Consider the following 26,388-nt stretch of genomic DNA (forward strand, 5'->3'; position numbering starts at 1 on the left):
TGTTACTGCCGTCTGTTTGAAGTGCCAGACCCCAACAAGCTCCAGAAGTTGGGCCTGCACCAGCGGGAGATCTTCCTGTTCAACGACCTCCTGGTGGTACGTATAACACTCCTGTCCTGTCCTTGTCCTGCCCTGTCTGAGCCTTGTTAACCAACACTAATCAAGCTAGTGATTATCAAGAGCAGACCACAAAGGAATTTTGAAGAAGAAGAAAAAAGGATGTATAGCCTACAATTTAAATCAGTGTTGTAACACCCATGAACCAGGCTTTTCTTTTTGTATTCTATGAATACTCAGGCACACTTTTTTCCAATTTCCAAGTGTGTTTCATTGTGTGATCCCTGGTCTGTTGGTACAGGTGACAAAGATTTTCCAGAAGAAGAAGAACTCTGTGACATACAGCTTCAGGCAGTCCTTCTCCCTGTACGGGATGCAGGTTCTGATGTTTGAGAACCAGTGTAAGTTATGCCTGAGCACTCCCCTCTTACCAACGAGTCTGGCATGCTGTGTTTACAGAAAACACCACCTGAGCTTGGTTTTACCACAGTACCCTAACTTGAAGTGAAGTGAAAGTGAAGGAATGTGAACACTGTTTATGCTATCAGCACACCCAGACAGACTTTCAGAGCTGTTGGGGTTGAACCACCTCAGCTATGATCTGTGTTTTTAAAGGTCTCTCTCTCTCTCTCTGTTTTTGCCATTGGCCCAGATTACCCCAACGGAATCAGGCTGACATCAGCCATACCAGGTGCAGACATCAAAGTCCTCATCAACTTCAACGCACCCAACCCCCAGGACCGCAAGAAGTTCACCGATGACCTACGGGAATCCATTTCTGAGGTCCAGGAAATGGAGAAATACAGAATAGAGTGTGAGCAGACATTTCTCCTCCTCTCCCTCTTTCCTTCCTTCCCCCCCTCCTCCCTCCTCCCCCCTCCCCTCCCTCCTCACTCCCTGGCCGCCTTGGGCTGTGTGGACCCCAGTAAATAGAGGCAGGGCATGGTCCTCATTACTCTCTCTCTCTGTTTATGAGCAAGGATGTTTATAGAGTTCATAGGATGGCTACCCGCGGCAGAGCAGGGACTTTACTAAGAAAAACATAGAGGACTATTTTGAAGGATGACTCAAACATAAAAATTGAATTTTTTTAAAGCGTACTCCAATAGTGGCAAATCTGAACTGTATGTGCGAATATGACGTAGAGTGATGGCATACATGAAATGATAAATATTCAGATGAGAAAATTGCTTGACTGAATACCAAAAAAATTACATTATTGTAAAATCAACATTTAGCAGCAATACAACTGCCTCAACCTTACTCCCTGTGTGTGTGTGTGTGTGTGTGTGTGTGTGTGTGTGTGTGTGTGTGTGTGTGTGTGTGTGTGTTTTTATGTGGCCGTGTGTGTGTGTTTGTGTTGGTATGTGTGCGTGTGTGTGTGTGTGTGTTTATATGTGGGCGTGTGTGTGTGTTTGTATGTGGGCATGTGTGTGTGTGTGTGTGTGTGTGTGTGTGTGTATACAGCTGAGCTGGAGAAGCAGAAGGGCATGGTGAGACCCAGCATGTCCCAGAGCTCTGGGCTAAAGAAAGAAGCCGGCAACGGCAACATGAACCGCGCCAGCCTGGACGACACCTACACCATGGGAGAGGGTCTGAAGAGGAGCGCGCTCAGTAGCTCCCTCCGCGACCTCTCTGAAGCAGGTAAGGTCAAAGGTCGTTGTCTTTACCAGGGGGAGATGTAATAGGAGAGGTTCCTCTGGTTCTGTTCGTCCCCTGCGCCCTCCACCACCGCTTGTTGTTTAGAGAGAATCCACAGGTCAAATTCAAAATAGGTATCTCACACAAAACTGTATGTGGTAATAAATTGGTGTTCGAATTCTCTCCTAGTAGGAGGTCATTTCTGCCTGTTTTTTCCCCTGAGTAGTGAATTGCTGTGTAGTGGATCTGTCATCCAGTCTAGTTAAAATCTACAGGCTCAAAGTGTTTTGTCTGTAAACCTGATGATTTGCTGGATATTCATGCCCCTAAAATGCTCTTGCCTTTAAGTGGAGTGTAAAACAAGAGAGGTAGTTCAGTGTTTTTTTATACTGAAAATAAAACCGTTTCTTAAATGAATTGGCTGTTTGTTAGTATGGTGTTTTCCATTGAGAGGGTGTCTTTTATTTTTAAAAATGTATTGAAGGATGACTCTCACCCCTGCATAGTCTAAATGAAAACATACCTTGATTTCGTTTTTTCTACTTGTCATATTTTCATCATTCGTAAATCCTGATTGTTTCTCAACACATTTCATGATGAGCCTTGCTTGTTATATGTTCAATTAATCAACCACAATATTCACTCACCTCTCAATCATTTTCTCTCATGTATTTCTGTAATGAAAAACAACAAACGGGCAACAAACGGGCTCAAGACAAGATTTGGTCCCGATCACTATGACAACAAACATTCCATAAACGTCATAGTGTCTCACATAGCATCTCTTGACTGTGAAAACATCACGTCATCCATTCCAGATCACAGTTATGTTAAGTTATCACTTGGCTATCATGATAACATAATGAAATCCATGTATGGGGGTCCAGTGTCTCATTGGGTGATACAATAGCTCTGTTCCAACTGTCATTTTTTTGTGTCCAAACAGTGAAAACTTAAGCTTAGTGAGTGTTGAACTAAATAGAAACCATGGTGCTCTCCGCCCCTTGTTTCATGTTTTTTGCGTATGTTTCAGCCCTAACTTTCTCAATGCAGGATGTGGCATGACAGTGTTGTCATTCCTGTGTACAATGTTTTTTCTTTTCTTCACCATATTTCCATCTCATGTGTACTTCCTGTTTATCGCCATGGCCATTGGGTTTTTCCTGTTCATGTGTTGTGATTATTGGTCATGTATCCATTGGTTGAGTGTGCCTAGCAGTGGCAGAGTGCTCGGTGTGCTCTCGAGCCCTGTATCCGCCTGTTCACCTCATGTGCAACAGCCATTCTCCTCCGTTGTGACCGTCACTGCCATTGACTTTACAAAGCCCCAAGTGACTCTCCTTTATGACAATCTGCATCTTGTGACAACATTAAATCCCTGTTGTCACATTTCACCCGGGACTCATTGATAAACTCTGGATAATACTAGCTAGTTTTAGAAATAACGAGACAGGTCTACCAATCGTTCTATAAATAGCCACTGAGCAGACGATTACAGAGGATGTGCACAGATGACCTCCTTCGCCTCTGAGTCTTAGCCAGTACAGGGAACTCTAAATTGAGGAATCCTTTATTTTTCATTTAATAATCAAGATCAACAAGGACGATGTAGAACTTGATATGAATAGCGTATGAGAAGCATAGCACACAGACCCAAACCAGACCAACTGTTTCACCTAAACTCACTGCTGTAAATCTGCACAAAGCAGGAGCGGAAATAATGGACACTATTATTACCACAGTATAATACCCACAGTTACCCACGCAACCAACCCTCCTCCTCACTCTCTCCCTGACCCCCCCCCCCCCCCCCCCCCTGATCCCACCTACCTCAGCCCACATTAGGACCTATCTCAGCTTCCTGTGTATTTTACAAGCCCCCTGCACTGCCTTAAGGGGAGAGGAGAGGGATGCCTAAAAAAGCTCAGCTCTGTAGTTGATCCAGGAAGTGCTGTCCATCTCTAATCTGTGGTATTGCATGTCTCGGGCAGGCAAGCGGGGGCGTCGCAGCAGTGCAGGATCACTAGACAGCAATATGGAAGTAAGTTGGAAGCAGCTGGTATCCAAAGCTACTCTATGTGATGATGTGCACTGTCAAAACACACCATTTATTTATTTTTTGGTTGGTCTTGCACCCTCTCCTGCTTCATAGACTCTCCGTTCATTTTTGTTTTTGATCATTTTTTTCCTCTCTTCTCTCTCTCTCGGATGCCTTAACCTGCCTGCCTGGGTTAGTGTGCATGCATAGGCTGCCTGCCTCTGATGCTGCCCCCCCCGTCCCCCGTTGGAAAGGGAGGGAGGGAGGGGAGGGGAGGGAGGGAGGGATTTCCTGTTTTGGTCATGTGGCCACTTTGCCCTTTTTCTTGAAACAAGCATGACTCTACTAATCCCCCTCTGATCCCTTCTGTCCCACCACCCCCCCCCCCACACACACACACACACACACCCCACCCTTCTCCCCCCTCCCCTCCCACAGCCGCCTGTTCCTATCACAGACTTTTTTGGGGTTGTCTTTTTATCTAAGGCAGGGGTGCCAGTCAATACGTTTGGACCACCTATTTTCTCCCTTCAGTAACTCTTAGAGCCCCCCCTCTCTCCCTGCCCTGGTCCCTCTACCCTGTCCCCCCAGACACCCTGTGGAAAGCTCAGAGGTTGACTCAAGCTCAGGGAGGGACACTAAGCTAAAAACAGAGGTCTCATTGTTCCGAATTTTATTGATGGGCTTTTTTACACCCAGATTCGACATATTATTCTAAAAAGATGTGGATTTCATTCTTCATCATCATTCACTCATTTCATGTGTCCATGAAAGTTCATAAGTTGGGTTGAAATCTGGGAAACCTGAAAATGTCATTCCACTTTCAAAAGAAATCATAATGGTCTCCTCCTGCCAGTCTTAGATGAAGCATGTACTACAGGAAGTGGTTTTGAACTTGGAATTAATGACAAGGAACGTTGCCTCAGATAGAATTGGAAGTAGAACAGGGGAAACGTGTACAGGCTTTTTTGGGATTGTGCATACCAGAACATAAGCACTGCTGCCTTCTGCTGTCCAGTTGAATGCTAACCTTATGTGGATGGAGAGTTTGCCTGTCACACCCCTGCATGTGGATACTCAGCCTCCATTGTTTTTTAACAAGTTTGCATGTGTGACTTTTTGGCAGGTGTTGGGAAGGTGTTTGACTGACTGATCGATCTAAATTAAACTTTCTGCTCATGTCAATGTGTTTATTGCTTTGCTATTCTCAGTTGTTTATGCCCTGCAGCAGGCTTACATTGATTGATGTTATTCAGAAAGTAGTATTTTCCAAAGTAGTTTACATAAGACGACGCGCTCAGAAGAATAGCCGAGATAATTTCAACCGTCCATTTTTGTGTCGTGTGACCATTTACAGTTTTAGGTTTGTTTTGGAAATGTTGGGTTTCTTCCTTTTGTAACATTAGACAGTGAGGCCATAAACCTGAAATTACCACTCATATTCTGTCCGTCCCCCATCACAAGATGACATTTTAAGTTTAATTTTGCATGCTCTGTAATGTTTGCTTTTCTTTGAATATGTGGCAGGAGCTGGTGAAAGCGGGAACATGTCGTCAACCAATCAAAATGTTCTGACTTTTATTCTGAAAAATGTAAATAAATGTCACCGCTGTTGAAAATCGATGACACACTCACTAGTCAAGCCAAAACATTGCAATGCAATGGATTCGGTGAGTAATCCCCGCTACCTATAACACTACTTTACATTGCTAGCAGGCTCACAAAACAAGCTAGTGTTAGTTGACTAGCGAGTGTGTCAGTGATTTTCAACAACGCTGAAATGTACATTACATTTTTTGGAATAAAAATCTGAACATTAAATCGGCTGCCGACTTGTTCCCAGTTTCACCAGCTGCTGTCACATAAGTGGGCCATGTTGAAGGACCTCCATGAGGTGGTACATTCACCAAGATAGTGACGGTGATGTTCTACTGTCAGAATGTCTTCCTTTATAGAAGGCACTGACAGAGATGCTGTTACGTTCTTCTCTCCCACAGGGGTCCATCATTAGCAGCCCCCACACACACCGGAGAGCCACCACCCCACGCGAGGGCCCACCCCGCGGTCATCCCTCCATCCCCAACTCCTCCTCCATCCTTGGGTCGCTCTTCGGCAGCAAGCGAGGGAAGCCTTCATCCCAGAGCCACCCTCCTCTTCCTGCGCCTGGTCACCCTACCCTCATCTCCCACACACCCCATCCGGCCAACCTCCACCACACTGCACAGGCAACAACGTCCCAGTCACACCACTCCCAGCACTGCCATAATGTCCAACAGAACCCCCCTCCCTACAACCACCACCACCACTACCACCCCCCTCCCCACACACAGTACCACCAGCACCCGGCATATGCCTCACACACACCACACCAACACACAACCCCGCACGTACACGCAGCACAGCACAGCCACAGCAGCCACAGCCAGCATTCCCATCATGCCTCACACTCTCAGCATGGCCCCCCTCACCACCACAGTCAGCAGCAGGGATCGGCGCCTGGCGGACCCAAACCCAAACACAGTGGCATCAGCACAGTGGTGTGACGTCCCTCTGACAGGGAGAAAGAGAGGGAGAGAGAGAGAGAGAGAGAGAGAGAGAGATGGATGGATGAGAAGGAAGAAAGAGCTTGAGGGAGGGATAGTTGCTTCTGCCAAAGGGACAGACAGTCTTAAGTCTATGGCCTGTCCACTGTGTTCTACTGCTGCTTTGATGGAGATGGACCTCTGGGAGTCCCCCTGCATCATCTCTTCAACTGCTCAACAATACGTAGGAAAAAAACAGACTCAATTCTTCCACAAACGGACCCTGGGCTCTCTTCAGAGTACAGTCCTGGCTCTGTCAGGGGTTTCAGGGAGGCATTTTGTACAGAAAAAATGCTTTCCTCTTCTCTCTGCGAACTCACCCAAGATCTGGAGAGAATGACGTGTCTTCTCAGCCAGCCATTCTCCACTGCGCCGTTCGTCCAATAGTCTGTCCTTCCTTCACGTAATCAGGAGGACAGACATCCTGGGAAAGATTTGGGGGGAAAATGTGGCTGACTGTTTTTCGCTGTCATTATGGCATATTATATTGTACACAGTCTTTTTGAAGAAGCTAGCTTTTAACACTCTGCTTTCTCGGGTTTTTGCGAAACCTATCTTCATTTTTAAGAATGCTATTTGTTGTTGCCTCTTATAGAATTCATGTAGTGAAGACGCTAGGTGTACCCATTTCACAATAACTAGATCAACAGACAGGTTAACAACAGTAGACAGTCTCAATTGTAGTAGTTCTAGTGCTGTGTTTACTGTAGATGACAGCTTTATGTGTTGTCTCTTAGCTCTCATAAATAAATGTGCCAATTACTAATGCATACACTATTTAGTCAAGACTTCATCACAGTATATTGTGCGTAAAGTATATTGTAAGATTATACTTACAACCATTATTATTATCAGTAGAAAAGAATTGTATCAGTATTATACTGACTCTATGGTAACAGGATCTATCGAAAAGGCGGGAACCCACATTCAGTCTGGCCAATAACCTACTCTGGAACTTTCTGCCTTCCAAAACGGAACATTTAGGGGCTCTGGAATGCAGCTGTAGCATATGGCCCTCATAATGCTGGGCTGTCATGTAGGAAGCCTCAGGGTACACATTTCCTGGCATGGTTGTCCACTCTGGTGTTCTTCAAATACTGGGGTAGGTGGGTCCCTCTTAACTCGCTATAGCAGTCATAGAGTGGGAAACTGAAGCTCTATATGAAGTACTGAAGTTGAAGTACTGTGAGATATGGTAGTAAGGGAGAGTGATAGACCTCTTGTCTAGCTCTTGGCCGTCCCTTGGTTCACATACAGTAGGCTGGCCATTCTCTTTTTAACATCTTATGTTAAAAAGATGTTAAAAAGTGAATCCTCTCATACCTCTTTTCCACCAACGCGAACCTAGTTCTAGTTCTGGTCTGGTGCTAATGCAGGTTTGCAGTTGGTTCAGCTGTTCTTTGAACCTTCTTTTCCACAGGCGAGAGAGCCACGACATTACGTCACTGTATACGTCTGCATACATCTCCACTTTCAAAGACTTCAAGCACAACAACAACAACGGCGGACTACATTGCATCTGTACAAGTGGTGCTCCTGGCCTTGCGAGCCTACGTTGGCAGCCAAACACGACTGGTCCGACGTATTTGTGCTGCTGGTCGTGATTGCTTTGGACGGCGATTACGTTAAAAAAAGAAAGGTAATTTACCTAACACGTTTTGATTATTATTATTAACACTGAACATAAGATGTTAATTTTAGCCCTTGTTGTAAGCTAGCTCTCTAAACGATCCTCGCTCGATAATCCTTAAAATAATAATCATAATAATCATAATAATAATCGCTCAATAAATCTATCCCTAGCCCCTGACGTAAGCACGTAAGACGTTCTTGGTTCAAGACCAGCCAAGTGTTGGTGCCACTCTGGAACCTGGCCGAGAGCCGGTTCTTTTTCTGTCCAAACACAAAGAACTGGTTCAAGATTAGGCACTGGCACTGGCTCAAACTGCCTTGGTGGAAAAGGGGTAACAGATACTTTACGAGTAGATGTGTTGGCTTGGCACTTGGCACACGTGGCGATGCCTCTCTCGAAATACGCAACAGCTGCATTCTTCACTCTGCGAATCAAATATACTGTCATAATACTTAAAGAGTTATGCTTTTGCATCATTTACTTGCCTATATCTTTGTTTTATTTACAAAACCTGACCAGGTGCGTGACTAAAATTAGCTCTTGAGTATGAAGTGAAGGATTTTGGTTTCTCATCTTTGTTTTTATCACATGTGCAATATCTTTGTACTGATTTTGTACATTCAGAACAAGCAACGTGTCCCTCCTGTTTTGTGCATTTTCATGTTGTGTAGTTATTTATTTATTTTCTTTTGACCCCTGTCGTTTTCTCTCAGTGGCTTAATGTGTGACTGTTGTCTTTTGAGAAACACAGTCCTGGAGTTCAGTGGAATGTCTAATAAGTGATTTTGCATGTAATGTTATTGATGGGAGGCTTTCCTCTGCACATTATAACAAATCAGTGTTACCATAGCAATTTAAGTGCAATCATGTTAAATTTTACAGACTTGTACTAAGGATGGAAGTCTGCTATCACATTGTCCAAGGAAGAGATTCAGGTGAAAGATATCTTTTTCATTTCAGATTATATAAATACTTACTGACACAGTTCACAGTGGAAAGAGGAATGTGTGTATATATTTTAATAAAAGAATATGCTTCTCTCTGGACAGAAAATAAATATTTTGCTGGATAAGCACATATGAAAGAACGCTTTCATTTTTCAGGAAAAGCAGATCTAATATACAGCAAAGAAATGCAAATGGAGCAAAGAAACTGGGTATATGTAAAGAAATAATACCTTTCTACATTCTACATTCTACAAATAAGAGTCTATTATTGTGTGTAAATTAAAGTGAGAGTCAACTGTTTGTCCCAATATTCAGGGTGTAAAAGTATTTTAACATTCACCATGAACACCACAACCAGTCAGACTTGAGGCTTATACTCATCACACTTCCATTCATTCTTCATAGATTCATTATATTATAACAAATAAGGAACTTTAGATGGTTAAACATATCTTATCTCAGACATGAATAATCAATTGAATGTGTCTTTCTAATGATTTCATATTTCTTTTATAACTCAGAAATGGTCTGACATTGTAAAAAAAGAAAGAAAAAAAAGAAACGTGTATACGTTACATGTGTTGTAGTGCTTCAAATGTTCACTGTCATCTAGTGTGAGAATATACCCCAACAATGCACTGCATGGATCTGATGCATCGTGTGTCCTATTCACTGTGAGCTGACGGAAACAAATCAGCCTGTAAAGTTTGACATTTTCCTTTTTGATTTTATTGATTTTGAAATCTCCTGATGTTGACTTGCTCTTGCTGTTCCATGTTAAGCTGATTGTTATTGGAGCTCAGCATGCATTTCATATACATAAGCGTAAGCCATTGTACAAAAAGAAACACCATTGCACTTCTGGTAGGGAGCCGCTTTCAGGCTTTCGATGTGTACATAGGAGACATAGGGATGGAAAGTCTAGGCAGGTGGGTTTATCTAAATGAAGATGAGAAGGGACCAAGTGGGACAAAAAGGAACTGTAAATAGTGTGTATATTATCACTTCTCTATAACGATACCTGCAGGGTGTGAGCCCATCACCTCATATGGGGGGGGGGAGGGGGGGGAGGAATAGGATTCTGAACATATCGCTTGTCCCTGCCACCAACTGTAGTGAACTGTAATTCGCTGTGGACCTCAACCTCAGACAGACTGTTATAACATTCAACTGCCTCCTACATCCATACACACACTCACTCACACACACACACACACACACACACACACACACACACACACACATACATACAGACACTCATCACATGCTGCAAGCTGTTCTGTCAGGTGCGAGACACATTTTATAAAAGGGAAAGACAAGAGTGGCCTCATTTCAATGTGCATTCTGTTTGTACAGTGAGTAGTGAGTCAGTAAGACCCCAGTTATTGTAAAACTTCAACTGTGACAATGTTGAGAACGCAAAATAAACAAATATATGACTTATGGTATTCACGTGTTTGTGTTTGGTGTCTAATATGAATCCTAATGTGGTCCAATTAATACAAACGCCTAGTCAAATAAGTGCCCATAGAAAGAGTTTTCCTTTCTTTTCATGCAGGGGTTTCCTCAAAAAAGCATTTTGTATTTCTTACAGTAGCTCCCTGTCTCCACTAGAGGGCCCATATACTGTATGAACATGAGGATGAAGCCACCTAGTGGTAAATGTGTACCAGTCTCTGAAGAATCTTGGTCTCTGGAAACAGATTCAGTGACAATAGTGCTGTACAAGAACATGTTCGATTTAGTTAACAATGAGGAAAGAATGATATTATATATAAAGAGAGGGAAGAATGTAGTAGAAGGATGTTATAAAGGTGGTACGGTGTTGTGTGTGTTTCTAGGCTGAGATCAAATGCCATTTAATACCATAAGGTGCAAAGTGCTTTTATGTGTAACAGTTGCACTTAGAAACTGACTCAAAAGCCTCTATACCAGTGGCCTGGGGTGGTCCCAACACATTTGCCCATGTCGGCATGGGTTTGAATCCGGACCATGCCCTGCTGACATGCCCTCTCCTCCTTACTTTCCTGTCTACCTTCACTATCTATATCCAATAAAAACTAAAAATATGAGTGGGACTGCCCCACTCGAAAAAAGAAAAAAAAAACTACCACAGTTTTGGTAGAAAAAACCTTATCTTCTCCCAACAGAGGTGTTTCCTTCATATCACATGATCCAAAGCTTGCTCTCTCAACGGTGGGTCTCACACACGCCCTGACAATGAGATGCAAGCGGTGGAGATTCTGAGTTTAAAAACACATCCGTTACGAAATGGAGAATGGTGACTGATTCGAAAGACGTCTTCTAGAATTTTAGAGCTTTTCTAGAATTTTCTAGAGCAGCACTGGACTGAAGACCTGTGGTTTGGTGCTTGGCAGAGCACAGGCCTCAATAATGAGTGGAATTACAAGAACTACTTTTTATGTCGGCTTTACACTGAAAGGTAGGCCCTACTTTACCCTGGTTGGCTTTGACCCGGTCACCATGACCCAGACTCACTCGAGTGGAGCACTCTTGGTCAAATATGCTCTGGGGGAACAAATGGTATTTGTTACGGTACATGTGGGATAACAGTACATGTGGGAAAACTAGGGTTAGGATTAGGTGCTAGGGTGCTACGATTAAGGTTAGGGTTAGGTTTAGGGTTAGGGGTAGGGTTAGGGTTAGGGGTAGGGTTAGGATTAGGGTTAGACATGCCAGCATGTACCAAATCGACGTAGCACCTAACCCTAACCCTAGTTTTCCCACATGTACCGTAACATAATATGTAAGTAACATAATAAAGCCCCGCGGTGGTGTAGCGGTCTACGCACTGGCCGCTAGTGCATGCTGCCCACCGGGGCCGGGGTTCGTATCCCGGCTCGCCAGATCCAGATATGGCCGAGGCACACGGGAAGCGGCATATTGGCCGGCCGCTTCCGAGGGGGGTATAGGAGTATTTCTGGACTAGGATCCGTCGCGCAACACCGCCCCCTGGGTGCCGGAATAACGGTACTGGGCTCGAGGAGCCAGTCAGCCTAGTCTGCCTGGCGCCCTCCTCTGGGACTGCCGGCCACGGGGTCGTGCGGCGGATCCTATGCAATAGGCAGGGGACAATTGGATGCTAAGTTGGGTTAAATTGGCTACCAAATTGGGTGAAAAAGGGATAAAATCTGAAAAACAAATAATAAAAAAAAAAAATAACATAATAAGAATTACTTTATTTTTTTTTATAAATTATGTGTAGATTATACACTTAGGGCCGGTTTCAGAGACAAGGCTTAAGCCTAGTCCTGGACTAAAAAGCATCTTCAATGGAGATTTTACATTGAAAGTGTGATTTAGTCCAGGACTAGGCTTAAGCCTTGTCTGTGAAACCGGCCCATAATGTATTAAAAAATTAAAGTAATTCTTCCTTCTTCTAGCATTGTGACTGCCAATGGCCCCTGGTCCTAACATTTTCTTTCGATTTCTTTTTCTTACAATGACTGATGGATAGATGATTCACTTACTTATGTCACTTTGGATAAAGGCGTCTGCTAAATGCCAAGAAAGTAAATGTGAATGTAACATAGCTGGTTTTATTTTAATCTTGATCTTAAGTATGAAATTCCTGCAAACAATATGTGTCACTTCTCTCTTATTTTTGTGTTGTCTCCTTGTTTACACCGTGAATATTACGGACAGTTTAATGCAGTTTACAGTATGCAACACAAATGATTACCTAGCATTTACAATGGTCTTTCCAGTTAAATAACACAACGTTCTGCAGATCCTGCACCGGTTCCCCTCTGTCACTGTGTATACATTGTGTACTTTGTAGTGGTAAATAGTTCTGATTACTGTATGAATACAATAAATAATTCATAGTTCCAAAACATACATACAGTACATATGCCTCAGAAATGGCATCACTTATCTGTGGAGACAAATTGTAAAACAAAACAAAAAAACAACAACAACAAAAAACATACTTTACTAATGCAAAACGGTTTGTTATGACATATTACAGACTGTATTTACTTCCTCCAGGATGCTCTCCGGTCCAGGGCTAGCCATCCTCCTCTTCCTGGCCACATCCAGCCCACAGCCCTGCCGCTGCTTGGCCTTCCAGCCTGCAGGACTCCAGGTCAACTGTAGCTCCCAGAGGCTCATGGAAGTACCTCCTCTCCCCCCAGACACCACTGAGCTCGACCTACAGGACAACCAGCTTACTATAGTACCCCCAGGGTACTTTGATGGGCTGCATGGCCTGAGGAGGATCTCCCTGGATGGGAACCCTTTCCACTGTGACTGCAGGATACAGTACCTTAGGATCTGGCTGCAGAGGAACAAGGCTGCCGTGTCTGGGGTGGCCATCTGTGCCAGTCCCAGCGCTGTGGCACGCACAGCCATCATTTCACTAGACGAGGCCCACTTCTCCTCGTGTGGCAAGCAGAGCTGTGCTGAAGGGGGTTACAATGCCTTGGTAGGGGTGATGCTCTGTGGCCTCATCGCCCTGCTACTGTGGGTACTGAGAATGGCTAAAAACTCCACCTTCACGCTGGACATTGATGGGAGACATGGAGGCTTTGAGGCTCATTCTCTAAGGTCACTCAAACCCAAACACAGGAAGAGACTCCAGAGCACATTGTCAGAGGACAGCGGGAACTCTGTCTCCCTCACCTGGACAGATGATTTAGAGAGGCCTCTGATTAGGGAGAACATGGAGATATTGCCCCAAATACTGGACGTCTTGCACAAGAAGCACAATATAAAGATAAAGTCAATATGATAAAGGTTTGCACCATTGGATGACTGGATTATAATAAATATCGATAGTGTTGGAATATAATTCATTCATATAATATATCTTGAATCTATTTTCATAGACTTTCACAGACAGTATTCTTTTTTTGTCTCTCATAGAATGATATGCTCTAGAACTGTTATCTTCCCTTGTTCCGAATTGGATAGTTCAAGTTTAATCTCTGCTGTGTCATCTCTAATAAACAAATGGTGAAAGATGTTCACAAGTGGCAAAACTATGGATAGATTTATTTCGAGATCCCTGCATGGTGTAATTTCAGCTTTTCGAATTTCAGAATTAACATAACTTCCTTTACCCACTGTAAGAAAGACGGAGGCCGTACTGACTTCCAACCAAAAATAATGAGACAACAAGCTAACAGTGAGGCAAAAGCAATTGCATTTGCTTGATGGGTGGTAACCCTGTTTTTCTAAAGGACATACACCAAAAATAGCTGTATGGATTTGGGTCGATATTAATGTTAGACATTTGTGAAAAACACTCAAAAACGGACGTCCAAAAATCAACCAGCAATGGACATGACCAGGGGCCTCATTCAAGTACTTGAACGTCATCTTTGACTTGCACGTAAGCACATTTTTCTAAACGGACGTAAGCATTATTTATAAAACGGGCTTCGCTTGTTTAAAATTGCGTACGTACTAAAGTCTATAAATACCAAATATACTTGAAATTGAATGCAGGTGAATGAGCAAGGGCATGTTGAAGGGGAGATGGCGTTGCCTTGACAGTGTTGTGTCTTCTTAAGTTACTTGTTGGATATGAATCAAGAATATACTTCTGAGTTTTAAGACTATTTATTTAAACAATAGACAGAGTTACAAGTTGAATGATGCTGATTGCTGGTGGTCAAGAAGCTGTGGTGATCAGAGAGACTGAGCCCTTCACTCACTCAGTATTTATCAACAACAATATGTAAATACAGTTTCAAATCCTGGCCTATCACACATACTGTATGGATGATCAAGGTGTGAAAGAGGGGTTGTTCCCCAGTTAGGTTCCATTTTGAAATACAGTCACTCTAGGCTCCATCTTGTATTGACCATTTGGCTTCTTGAGAACAAAGAGCCATAATTAATAATAATAATAATAATTAATTCAATTTATATAGCGCTTTTCCAAGGCTCAAAGACGCTGACAATATAGGACACACATGGGGAGACACAAAAAAAAACACAGTCAGAAGTATAGTAAGAGGCAAACATACAGCTTATACATTCTATACAGGTTATATGGTTTCTGTGCATGTATGTGTGCCAAAATACACTACAACAGCCCCAGAGGAATATAAAGGAAGACTGAAATACAATCATAAACATCAGTTCCCTTTAAATCTTGAATTAAACTCATTTTCTTGGCTGATAACAACATTGTTAATTTTATTACGAGCCACGTTCACTTCGTATAAATTACAGTATAGGCAGTGAGGCTCACATGCCTGTAATAACTCTGCATAACCAGTAGGTAATGTGCGTACGTAAAGTCAATACCTGACATAGAGCTACGATCGTTTCCACGGTCAAATCGACTCACGTTGAAATTGCATAAATCACTACTTTGACGTGGTTTTCTACGTTCGACACGGGTAAGATCAAATTTGATCCAAAGTACTTTCTATAAATGAGGCCCCGGGTTTTTTAAGTATGGGGGTAATAGCAGCGAGCTTGAGGGCAGGGGGGACAATGCCGGTGGACAGGGAGGAGTTAATTATGTTTGTGATTAGTGGGGTGAGTGTGGGGAGACAGGCCTTGACTAGGGAGGAGGGAATGGTGTCCAAGGCGCAGGTTGAGGACTTCATGCTGGTGACTGTGGAGGATAGGACGAAATCAGTGATTGGACTGGAAGATGTAAGAGGATGACTTGGGGGTCGTGGGGGGTTGGAATGGGGAATGGTCAGGGAGGGTGGTGGGAGAGGCAGCAATCAACTGGTTGTGTATTGTGTCGATTTTGGTTTGAAAGAATGTTAGAAATAGGTTGCATTTGCTGGTGGTGAATGAGTTAGAGATAGTGTTCATGGGCTGGAGAAGTTTGTTGATGGTGGAAAAGAGTGTTTTGGGGTTGTTACGGCCAGAATCAATGATGGAGGAATAGTAGGAGGAGCGCGCACTGTTGAGGGCTTCTTTATATTGTTGTTGGTGAAGTTTGTAGGCATCCAAATGGACAGTGAGACCAGTTATTTTGTGTAGGCGTCCAAGTTGACGGCCTTTGGCGTTGGGATGGTGGAGTTGATCGGTGTACCGGGGGGCAGAGTGAGTGAAGGAGACAGATTTGCTTTTGGTGGGAGCAACCTGGTCAAGGCAGGAGGAAAGTGCATCATTGTAGGTGTTGACCAGTTCAGTGGGGGAGACGCCTGGAGTGAGGGCAGAGTCAGAGATGGAGTCAGCCAGGATGGAGGAGGGGTTAATGGACTTGAGGTCCTGGAATGTTATGGGGGGTGGGTATATCTATGTCCAGGGTTATGGCCAGATGGTCAGAGATAGTGAGGTCTGTGCTGGTTAGATTGCTGATGAGAGAGAAGAAATCGGACCTTGATGGTCTTTTTAATGGCCACACACGGCAGTTTACACTCTGATCACACACATGCAAGTTTTAGGTGAACACACACACAAACACAAGCACATGCACTATCTTCGGCGGGTCGCCAGGTGGAAATTGTCCTCTGCCTTTGTAACCCATCCGGGCTGCCATTCCTCCACTGGCAGCCAGGGGCAGCGGTCGCCCTTTTGGCGCGGCTTGAACCGACGCCCGGCGCCCCGGGGACCAAGTAGCGTTCTTCACCATCGTGGTCAGGGGCGGGTGTTCACTTTGGCATGTCTTTCCATGTGGGGTGATGAAGACCCCTAGTGGACATGGGGGGAACATGCCAACCCCAAGCCACATATATGTGCCACGGCAACCAGGCTTTCACCCTTTTTTGGGGGGACTCCCATCCAGGTTACTAACCAGGCCCAGCCCTGCTTAGCTTCTGAGATCTGACGAGATCAGATGGTGATGCCAGAGGTTTAGACCAGAGGTCCAGTGTGTGTCCTTTTCTGTGGGTGGGGAAATCTATGTGTTGGGTTATGTTAAAATAGTGCTATATAGTGCTAATAACACTGCTATACTACTAGCCTACACTTTACAGTAGAGAGGGTCTTTGAGAGGGGACTTCCGCCCTGACAAAGCTATCTACGTGTGTGTGTGTGTGTGTGTGTGTGTGTGTGTGTGTGTGTGTGTGTGTGTGTGTGTGTGTGTGTGTGTGATGTCAGAAATGGGCCACATCCTAAGCACTCTCTGTGCTTAGCTACTGGTGAATTAGTTTTTCAATTATTCAAAAACCTTTCTATAACAAATAGAGGTGTCAGATTAAATTCAGTTTTTTTTCTCCTTTTGAACTTAAACACGGATGAGAAAGAACAAGTTATCAGGGTTTTATTTTTAATGGAGTCATGTTGTTTTCACGTAAATAAGCCCATGCTGTGTTATCCTCTACAATACAATAGGTAGCTAGCATGTTTGTTTTATTTCTTATTAATTCAGGCAATATTGAGAACCTCTGTATGAAATACATCAAATAATGGCTTGCCAACCAATGAAAAAATAACATTTGCTATATTTATATCTTTCATATAAATATAAATGGGCGAGTTCCTGTTTTGTTTCTGCAGTCAAAGTTCTAATACATACATACATACGGAATGATACTTAACAACTTAGGATAGTACAATATGTTAACTTTAAATGGGAATGAATCATTTTGTTCTGTGCAAATACCGTACTGGCTCAAACAGGTAATTGTGCTTAACTTGAATCGATTAAGACTCACCATAAAAACACCTACAAACAAACAACATAACAGAATAAAAATAACTATATCTCACTACAGTACTTTACACTGTATCAATGCCCTTTCCACCAATGCCCTTAACATGTTGTAAATGTCTCCAAAGGAACTCATTAAGTGGTATTTCCTAGTTACGGACTATTTCCATCATGCATTATTCTGAGGAACAAATCTTGAGTACGTTGGACGGACAGCTACTTTTATTGATGGGTCTGAAGATTTCTCCCCCTTCTTTTCAATCTGGTACAGGCCAAAACCTCTACCTGGGTTTCCATGACAACAGTTGGACAACAGTTATTGAGGCACAAATTTCTCCTGCTCAAAGATGAGCTCCACGGCGTCTGCCACGTCGTGCACGATGTGGCCTGGCTCCACCAGACCCGGGTCGAAGCGGAAGTCGCGGTGCCCGTGAAACACAGTCTCCTTGATGCACTCCTTGGCATCGCTGGGGACCTCCGTGTGGGGGTTGTAGACCCCTGTACACACCAGGATGGACTTGCAGGAGGTGGCAGAGGGGGGTGCTAGCTCTCTCTCCCAATTGTCTACGCCCTCCACTTGGGGCAGGGCTGCGGTGGAGCCTGTGCCAGCAGCCATCTTGACTACCGCTTTGGCGTTCCTTCTTGCAGTCCTCTCCTTCAGGTAGCGATTATAGAGGTTGGACCCATAGATGTCAGTCATAAGGTTGTCACTGAGGGGGGGGGGGGCAAAGAAAAGGCTCAGGGGTAAGGCTAGTACATACAACACATTGTTAACACCACCAACATATAGAGTAGAAATCATTACTTTCTTCATTACAGAGAATGGGTTAATCACAACTAATATTCTGAATGGGATGGCCATGGGAAACTGCTCTCTTGTTACATCAGATACAAGAGATGATCCTGTTGCAACCAAGACTTCCCCTGGAGCATCAATTAGCATACACCTGGAGCTTATCTCCAAAGATAATCCAGTTGCTACCAAACAAGCCCCCTCCAGTGGCCCCTCCTAAATGTTAAACCTGCTTTTCAACACAGAGATAGGAGGAGCAAGAGTGTTCACTCGGCATACATTTCTGTCTGCAATCTATGGGAAAATAAAGACTGGGATGTATTTTCAATGCTGGGAAAATAGGAGCACTGTGAAAATGTGTTGTATGTCACAAATAAAATACACGGATATCAGCGTCACGATATTTGGATTTGATCTCATCTACCGTTAAGGCAAGCTACAGAAAGGTCTTACCCAATGGCATAGAGGGAGGTGATGGGCTGTGTCCACTCTCTCTCCGTAGCCTGGCATCTAATGAGGTACTCTGCAAAGTGGTACGTCAACTCACTGGGTTTCCCCATCAGAGCCTCGTACTTCAAATCTTTACCCGTTATCTTCTTGTAGATGTTCTCTAGACACACCAGGAACATCCCATGACCAAACCTGAGTTTAAGAGAACCAAGATAAGCCAAATGACAATACTGAGTAAAGAGATTATTTTGTCCTTTTGAGATTTGCTTCAAGAATATGATTACATTTGATGGTGAAAACAAAGTTGTTGATTCATATCTCCCTTTTCAACAAACGTCAATAACAGCTTTGAGTCATTTTGGTTACCGTGGTGAATGGGCCTCGGCCATCCACATGAGGTCCATGTTGCAGGCCAACAGGGGGAGGTGGGGCTGCTTCTGGTTCTGGTGGGCAATGCTGAGGTTCCCATTGGTCAACAGGATGTCAACAATCAGCTGCAGGTTGGTCTCCCATCGAATGGGCTCCCCAAAGAGAATGACAGCTGTGCCAAGAGAAAAAGGATAAAATGGATTAAGTGCTAGTCTAGCACGATGTCTGCTCAATTTCAATAACATCCTAAATCTAAGCAGAGTAGGCAGGTTTCTACCGAGCCCCCCTGGGGTCACATGGTAGAAAAGAAATATTTCATGTGTGAATCCGTTCCCTCGGTTTTGTAATTCGTTCCCTCGGTTTAGTAATCCGTTCCCTCGGTTTAGTAATCCGTTCCCTCGGTTTAGTAATCCGTTCCCTCGGTTTAGTAATTCGTTAGGGTTATGGTTATGGTTAGGCCCTACTTCTGGCTCGTAGGGCCTAACCCTAACCCTAACCATAACCATAACGCTAACCCTAACGAATTACTAAACCGAGGGAACAAATTACAAAACCGAGGGAACGGATTCACACATCAAATATTTTTTTTCTACCATGTGACCCCAGGGGGGCTCCGTAGGTTTCTGTTCATGATACTGTGACTGCAAGATTATCTTGCATGTAGGGTCATGTTTTGCAAGTACTTACCTTCTACCTTGGGAAGGTTGACAATTGGAATGGACTTGGAAAGGAAAAATAAGAGATGGAACTTGCTTAGGAATGCTTAATTACAACCTTCAAAGCATTACTAGATTACTGTTTATTGTCTGATGTTAATCTTGTTTATTAATTTAGTTGTCTGAAAGTCACTGGCAATTTGGGTCGTCTATTGTGATCCACCATGTCCAGCAGAGGGAAGGACTCTCGCAGCATGTCAATGCTGACCACCTTCTCGAAGCCCATGCTTAGCAGAGGAGGTTAAGGATCAAACCAACTGATAGCTTAGAGAGATAGTTATCAGTCAGTCATTATTGTATGAACTCATTTGTATCCAAGATATCACAATACAAAGCTCAAAAGGATACTTTCTGGCGATATCCAGGACCGGTCCTTGTCCTGACACAAGAACACACTTCTCCTGGTACTTCTTGAACATCCTTAGTGGACTGTGTGACATGATGACCTGGTCCATGGTGATCTGATGACAGAAACACCAGTTAGCTAGGCAGAGCCTAACCCTAACCCTGACACACAGACATCTTACTGCCCACACAGTAACTGCTATTGTGATCTAGGGCATCCTCATGTTTACAGGCAAGAGAAACTTACTGACACGCCCAGGAGGTGTGAGAGCTGGTCAGCTTTAGTCTGCCGGAGGCAATTCCCTGCATTTGTGACAAAAACAACTGGCACCACCAATTGTCCCTGTGAGTTAACCAGTTTCTGGAATGCCTTTTTTGCTGCAGGGATGGGCGTCTTTCCTCGCACAAGCACCCCATCGATGTCGAATAGCAGGCCAAAGCCCGGCTGTGGCTGAAGAAGGGAGAGAGGATCATTCAAGTCACTGCAAGGACATCAAGATAAATGTGTGAAAAATGTACTGAATTTGCAGTCTGTCAGGTGAATGTAAGGCACTGATGCACTTTCAAAATTCACAATAGGTCATTCCTATCAAGAAATAAATAATAAAGATATGTGGATGAATATGTAGGTTATGCTCACATAACGTTTAACAAATGTTATATTAACACAAGAGAGGGGAAATGCATGTGATAACTGGCTTTGTTAGGGGGCATTCCTTTAGAGGGGGGGGGGGGGGGGGGGCATTTTGTTCAATGATGAAAAGGCCTACTGTGCCCCGACTGCAACAGCTATGTTACCCCTGGAAGTGACATAGCAGAATGCAACATCATGAGGGAAAGATCGCGTCTGATTTTAAAGCTTCATTCCTTTTATACCTTTACATTTAGGACTTGCTATAAACAATGGAGACGTTGTATTGGCAGATTATGGGAAATGATCAGTCATGTTACCAATTAGCCTACAGATTAGCCTGCTAAACATTCATGCAAATTTTTTATTTATTTAATGCAAACGTTTAACTATAGGCCAATGAATTCATCCACATATCTTATATTCTGTGGTCCTCACATCTCGCGTGCCTAAAGAGGCGGTAAGATGATGGGCTCAAGCGACATACAAAAGTCATTCAATGTAGCCATTTTATTAAACACATAGTAACAATGCAATTGACACTAGGTTACAATGTATCAATCGACACTGCAGAATTCAGGACGACGCAACGGGCTGTCGTTCGAACCGAACCGTACCTTGCCATCAGACACGGTTCCGCAAAACCCGCACTGAGAACCGGCAGATCCAGCTTTTCGTCTGACTTGTCGGTTACTCAGAGCGTGTAAAGCACGGTAAAACATCACCAGCCCTCTCATCTGCTATAAAACAGAAAACAACAAAGCCCCGATTATATGACCGCCGGCTTGGGCTGCGCTGGCTGTCCGACTGGGCTTGTTTTCCTCCGGTTTTCTGTAAAGAAAAGTCTTTTTTTCGGACCAAATGACGACATTTGCGGAGGAGGTGCTTCGCCTGTATTCTCCGTTGACAGTCAACAGCAGCGGAGACAGGAGCGTGACTGCGGCCCCTACTGCCATTTTGAACATCAGGTGGAATGCTGGTGGAGGGCATTACACAGACCAGTTATGTAAACGAATAAATACATGTATTTATTTGTGCTGAATTAAAGATATTTTCTGTGTCGACGTCTCCGACTCAATAGGCATGAAATAAATATAATCAAAAGGTAAAATGTGTTTCATTTAGCTTTCATTAGGGGCATGATTACAGGCTTATTATGATTAAATTGCATTTCTGTCAATCTCTGATAGTTGACCACCAAATAAGGCCTAGATGTACAACAAAACAGACAACCAGAGTGGCCCACATTGATCTTAATATAGGCTGGCTAAATTTACTCTGCAAGTGCCACCAATGGGAATTCGACATGGAAATCTGAGCCAATGGGTTAGATGACAGGATTCCCTTAACAGTTTGGCACACCCTGCTCTACATTCTCTTCAGGAAGAAAGGACCTTTAGTTTTGTACTGAAGACTCAACTAGGCCAGAAGCAAGTCATGAGAAAGAAATCACATCTTGGCTCGTTCTGCTGATGTCTAACAATCCTTCTGGAAAACACCAATACAAGATCTAAATGATGACAAACAAGATGAGTGACACCCAGAGAGGCACAAACAGATCCTAAATAACATTGAGGTCATTGCAAGATTGAAAACAAATTAAAGAAATCGAAGACAGAACAAGCTTCCTCCCCGTGCTCCTCCAGCTTTATTGATAGTTTAAAATTACATTTCTATGTTCTAGGACTTCAGTTGCATTTTCCTTCCGACTTAAAAACTGAGTACAAGCAAATGGTATTTTTACAGTAGTCTAAGTGATATTGTACAAAAATAACATTTGATTTCTGTGAAAACATTCTCCTTTCCCAAATAATTGCTAAGTCTGCTGATCTGTCAAGTCATTCATGATAATTTTCTCCAAGATAAACGTTTCCAAAATCTTTTTTTTGGGGAAACATCTAACTTGGATTAAGTACTGATACTCTTAAATTGTAAACAGTTTCTTTTTTTCTTTTAAATAAAAGAACTTAAGATTCTTTTAATTCCTCCAAAATGTTACGCTTTATCAATATAACATGATGTCTATGTTATCGCCCACTTTGTAGCTTGCTTGTAGGGCCCAGATGCAGGTGGAACACATGTCGTGAACTGTTTCCAATGTCAAACTCTCTTGGCCAACTCATATGTTATCCCACTAATACAAACCAAAAAAACCATACATGGAAATTCAGGTTTCCATTTACTCCCTCCTTACTGAGACTACCATCCTCAAGCCCAGCAGTCCTGTATATCCCCATATAATTAGTCCCATTCATCCGTCTCTGTTCACCAGTGGCTTGGAAAGGGGGTTCTTTAACAAAGCATTATACATAACACCGCTACCAAACTAAACAAACATTTTTGTATTGAATGCAGAAAGATATTTTTCACCCCTTTCATCTTATTACATGTCGAGAGGCTCACTGGCCTTGGACTAGCCTCTGTCTGCCTACCTTTGGCCAGTGAAGAGGATTCAGAGAAAATAATACAACCAACCATCAATCAGAAAAAAAAGGAGGGGCAACAAAGGGCACTGATTATGCGGTGGCTTCGATGTTGCACTCTTTCGCCAGGTGGCCGGCTTTGCCACAGGTGTAGCAGTTGGGCTCGTTGGATTTGCTGCAATGCAGGGCCACGTGGCCAATCTCACCACACCTGGAGAACAGACAAGCCAGTCAGTTAGGCTACCACAAGACATTTACATTTTTGCCATTTATCCAAAGCGACTTATTTAGACAAATGTATTTGTTGTAAGTGAATCATCTATCCATTGGTCATTGCAAGAAAAAGTTATCTATGCTCAGGCCAGAGGGCATGGGCAGTCAAAATACTAGAAGGAAGAATTATTACAGTAGAGAAACTGTACAGGGGGGGTAGAGGGGATAGAGAGGTTCAGGTGTCACCAGTAGAGATGGGTCTTCAGTTTACAGCAGAAGATAGCTGTTGTTTCCCGTCATTCGTGAATGAGAGTTTATGCTCGGTCCCAAGAAGATGTATGCTAGAGATAGGCAGTTGTAGCACGCTATGGAGTAGGATAGAAATACACTCAAGATGAGTTCAATAAAACAGGCTATGCCAGACTCACCTGTAACATTTCACTTTATCGCAAAGTTTCTGGATATGGCCAATACCCCCGCAGGAGTAGCACTTCTGGTCATTGGAACTCTCGCAGTCACGGGCCATATGACCAGCCTTGCCACAGCTGTAGCAGTTCTGCTCCCTCTCCTTCTTGGGCTCCCTGCAATCCCGGGAAATATGGCCACTCTTGTGGCAGTTGTAGCACGCTATGGAGTAGGATAGAAATACACTCGAGATGAGTTCAATAAATAACATCCAGGATAGGCTGTCATTCCACTCTGTAGGATTATCCTGAACATGTATGACTATGGTTAGGTGGTTAAACAAACGACTGCGTCACAAAACCCAAAATAACAGGAACAAGTAAAAAGCCAGTGTTGCATTGTCCAGGTCAAAACGATGCAAGTTGTGTGAAGACTACAACCACTTCACGAAAAACATGAACAAGACTCAGTCGTATTGACAATCTGCATGTAACTGTATTTAGCATATCACACAAATCAGAGGAATCATATTTTTTTTCTTCTTACCATCCTCGGTCTGTTCACAGTCTCTGGCAATGTGACCTTGTTCTCCACACCGGTAGCAGAAGAGGTCTAGAAACAGAGAACAGAGGTTTACACAGGCAGCCATGGACAGAGAGCCGGGTCTACAAACACTGACCAAGTTAGGACATGATTTACATTGTCTAGCGTCTGTAAACTACGCAATTACGAGCCAAGTCTCTGGAATCTCATTACAGAATCTGTCGGTGATGTCTGTGCAAAGTCATATTGACGTGCCAATGTTATCACAATGCGAAAGGACTCAAATTCGTGCTGAAATTGTAATTTGTTCAGATCTATGCAGTAATGGCAAAACAGCCTCCTACAAACAGCATTTGTGCATAATTATGTGCAAAATGTGTGTGTGTGAGTGCGTGTATGTGTACCCCCCCGCCTACCCTTGCCTCGTCCACGGCCCCTGACACGGCCGCCACCACCTCCTCCTCCTCCTCCACCACCACCTCCACCACCACCACCTCCTCCACCCGAACGTCCACCTCCTCCACCACCGCCACCGGGACAGTTCTTGATCCAATGGCCAGGACAGCCACACCCAAAGCACAAATTGCTGCTGTCCATAATCTACACATTGGAAAGACAATGGTTAGCATAACCTAAAAATGTCAGTACTAGTCATCACCAAACTAGGTAGAAATTACACAATAACAAATCAATTCAACAAAGTGAAAGGAAATGTGGAATTTCTAATTTACTTGGGCAGATCAAAACGTCATTCAATCCAGAGTTGTAGGTAAATGGATCATTTCGAGTCTTGCAACCAATTTAATCACCATTCTACTGGCTGCAATAACTTTAAAATGTCACAGGGGGGACAAATATGCCACCTGTCAAACGTCATGGCATGTCATGACTGGTATTTGCCAGTACAAGTCTGGAAAGTATGAATTCGTTAATCTATCTGGGGAATAAGGGAATTGTGTGTGGAGAGTCTAAAATCTACTTTAACTGCCCATCACAGATCGGGCGAGCTAGCTAACTAACTTACACAAATGTTCCATTGAAATCATGTCTCCACTCAGTCCAAACTTCTCCAAGTGTTTGCCGACGGTAGAAGCCAAGTAAAAAATGTAGGTTAATAAGTAACCAAGGAACTAGCTAACTAGGCTGGATAGATAACCAGCCATCGAACGCGATTGGCTTTGACTACCAGAGCAAAGCAGAATCAGACGGCATGCGGGCATGAGCAGGGCCTAGTCTATGGCATGCTACCATCTCTAGCCTAGTTAGCTAGCCAGAAACACATGTCTAGTCACAATGCTAACCAGCTAATGGCTATGCCTCCCTCGTTGTGTAGCGGGGGCAGCGATCGCCTAGTTATTACAAATCCAAACATTCCTCCAAGGGGAAAAAAGGCATAAATATATATTCAATGAAAGAACATCTGGGCGGGAGGCTTTTCTGGCCTAGTCACGTTGAGACACAGCTGCTTATTGAGATCGTGGCTAACAATGCGAGGCTAGGCTAGCTCTCTCTGCACCGTATGGCTGCTAGCAGCGCACACTGCAGTCTGGACAGGCCGCAGGTCGACGGCCATTCAAGCTTCTCCAACTAACTACGACCGACTTCATTCGCAAAGGTTGACTCAAAAGTGTATTGCTATAATAGCTTTTAAGTACACGATTTTATTCATACATTATAGTCAATATTTCGCTACTTTCCCGCGCAGGGCGAAGCGAAGGCTCGCTAGGCCATAGATCACGTAGAAAAGGCTAGCGTTACCCGTTAGCTAGGAAAGATGAGCAAATCATACGTCCAGTAAAGCACTCCATTTCATACATTAACTGCATGGTGTCTTAAGGGTAGATAATTAAGTCAATGGACAGGAATCACAGAAAGTGAACTTCAGTAATTAGATCTAAAAAATCGCTTACCTTGATTAGCTACCTAGCTAGGTGATTCACTGCTGTTTACGCCTCCTCTCTCCTCTGCGCCACATGCGGTGTGAGCACGAGTTTGCTGAGTGTCATTCACAC

The 26,388-nt window shown here is 43.7% G+C and overlaps 4 protein-coding genes across 9 annotated transcripts in view; 2 read left to right on the top strand and 2 right to left on the bottom strand.

Annotated features, from left to right (window-relative positions):
- Window positions 1-9,800, top strand: part of LOC308159865 (IQ motif and SEC7 domain-containing protein 1-like) — an 83,474-nt gene extending 73,674 nt beyond the window's left edge. For 2 of the 5 annotated variants that reach the window (XM_080533685.1, XM_080533686.1), the window contains exons 9-14: window positions 1-96; window positions 359-458; window positions 710-871; window positions 1,525-1,701; window positions 3,690-3,739; window positions 5,734-9,800. The exon at window positions 1-96 is cut by the window's left edge and continues 30 nt beyond it. In XM_080533685.1, the coding sequence (XP_080389811.1) occupies window positions 1-96; window positions 359-458; window positions 710-871; window positions 1,525-1,701; window positions 3,690-3,739; window positions 5,734-6,279 (1,131 nt within the window). In that variant the 3' untranslated portion in view covers window positions 6,280-9,800. Of the gene's footprint in view, window positions 97-358; window positions 459-709; window positions 872-1,524; window positions 2,195-3,689; window positions 3,740-5,733 lie in introns of those variants that run through there. The other 3 variants (XM_080533684.1, XM_080533682.1, XM_080533683.1) reach the window with 2 other exon arrangements.
- Window positions 9,801-11,231: 1,431 nt separating this feature from the next.
- gp9 (glycoprotein IX platelet) lies at window positions 11,232-13,651 on the top strand (the record flags this gene model as incomplete). Its single annotated transcript, XM_080533695.1, has 2 exons — window positions 11,232-11,341; window positions 12,910-13,651. Exon 2 carries the CDS (start codon window positions 12,911-12,913, stop codon window positions 13,649-13,651), a length of 741 nt encoding a protein of 246 aa, XP_080389821.1. The 5' UTR covers window positions 11,232-11,341; window position 12,910.
- Window positions 13,652-17,577: 3,926 nt separating this feature from the next.
- On the bottom strand, window positions 17,578-22,279 carry LOC308159869 (haloacid dehalogenase-like hydrolase domain-containing 5). The gene is made up of 8 exons (XM_080533691.1): window positions 21,410-22,279; window positions 20,409-20,612; window positions 20,165-20,277; window positions 19,950-20,043; window positions 19,788-19,821; window positions 19,098-19,272; window positions 18,735-18,923; window positions 17,578-18,198 (listed from the first exon to the last, which is right to left on the bottom strand). Exons 1-8 carry the CDS (start codon window positions 21,527-21,529, stop codon window positions 17,805-17,807), a joined length of 1,323 nt encoding a protein of 440 aa, XP_080389817.1. The 5' UTR covers window positions 21,530-22,279; the 3' UTR covers window positions 17,578-17,804.
- A 452-nt stretch (window positions 22,280-22,731) lies between these two features.
- On the bottom strand, window positions 22,732-26,388 carry cnbpa (CCHC-type zinc finger, nucleic acid binding protein a). 2 transcript variants are annotated; one of them, XM_080533697.1, is made up of 5 exons: window positions 26,287-26,388; window positions 24,799-24,976; window positions 24,380-24,445; window positions 23,857-24,055; window positions 22,732-23,426 (listed from the first exon to the last, which is right to left on the bottom strand). In XM_080533697.1, the coding sequence occupies exons 2-5, from the start codon at window positions 24,971-24,973 to the stop codon at window positions 23,309-23,311; spliced, it is 558 nt and encodes a 185-aa protein (XP_080389823.1). In that variant the 5' UTR covers window positions 24,974-24,976; window positions 26,287-26,388; the 3' UTR covers window positions 22,732-23,308. The 2 variants fall into 2 exon arrangements, with proteins under 2 accessions (XP_080389823.1, XP_080389822.1); XM_080533696.1 differs by having other exon boundaries at window positions 24,793-24,976.

The sequence above is a fragment of the Nansenia antarctica genome (assembly GCF_963989245.1).
Source record: "Nansenia antarctica genome assembly, chromosome: 6".
In the NCBI taxonomy this organism is placed as follows: domain Eukaryota; kingdom Metazoa; phylum Chordata; class Actinopteri; order Argentiniformes; family Microstomatidae; genus Nansenia; species Nansenia antarctica.

Excerpts from the sequence above, each read along its gene's own strand:
- LOC308159869 (XM_080533691.1), bottom strand. The coding sequence starts at position 21,529 with ATGAGAGGGCTGGTGATGTTTTACCGTGCTTTACACGCTCTGAGTAAC. Across the intron at positions 19,822-19,949 it reads ATAGACGACCCAAATTGCCA|TCCATTCCAATTGTCAACCT; the intron begins GTGACTTTCAGA and ends TTCCTTTCCAAG. Across the intron at positions 18,199-18,734 it reads ACCTCCCTCTATGCCATTGG|TGACAACCTTATGACTGACA; the intron begins GTAAGACCTTTC and ends CCCCCCCCTCAG.
- cnbpa (XM_080533696.1), bottom strand. The coding sequence starts at position 24,973 with ATGGACAGCAGCAATTTGTGCTTTGGGTGTGGCTGTCCTGGCCATTGG. Across the intron at positions 24,446-24,792 it reads GGGCCGTGGACGAGGCAAGG|ACCTCTTCTGCTACCGGTGT; the intron begins GTAGGCGGGGGG and ends CTCTGTTTCTAG. Across the intron at positions 24,056-24,379 it reads CTGTGAACAGACCGAGGATG|CGTGCTACAACTGCCACAAG; the intron begins GTAAGAAGAAAA and ends CCTACTCCATAG.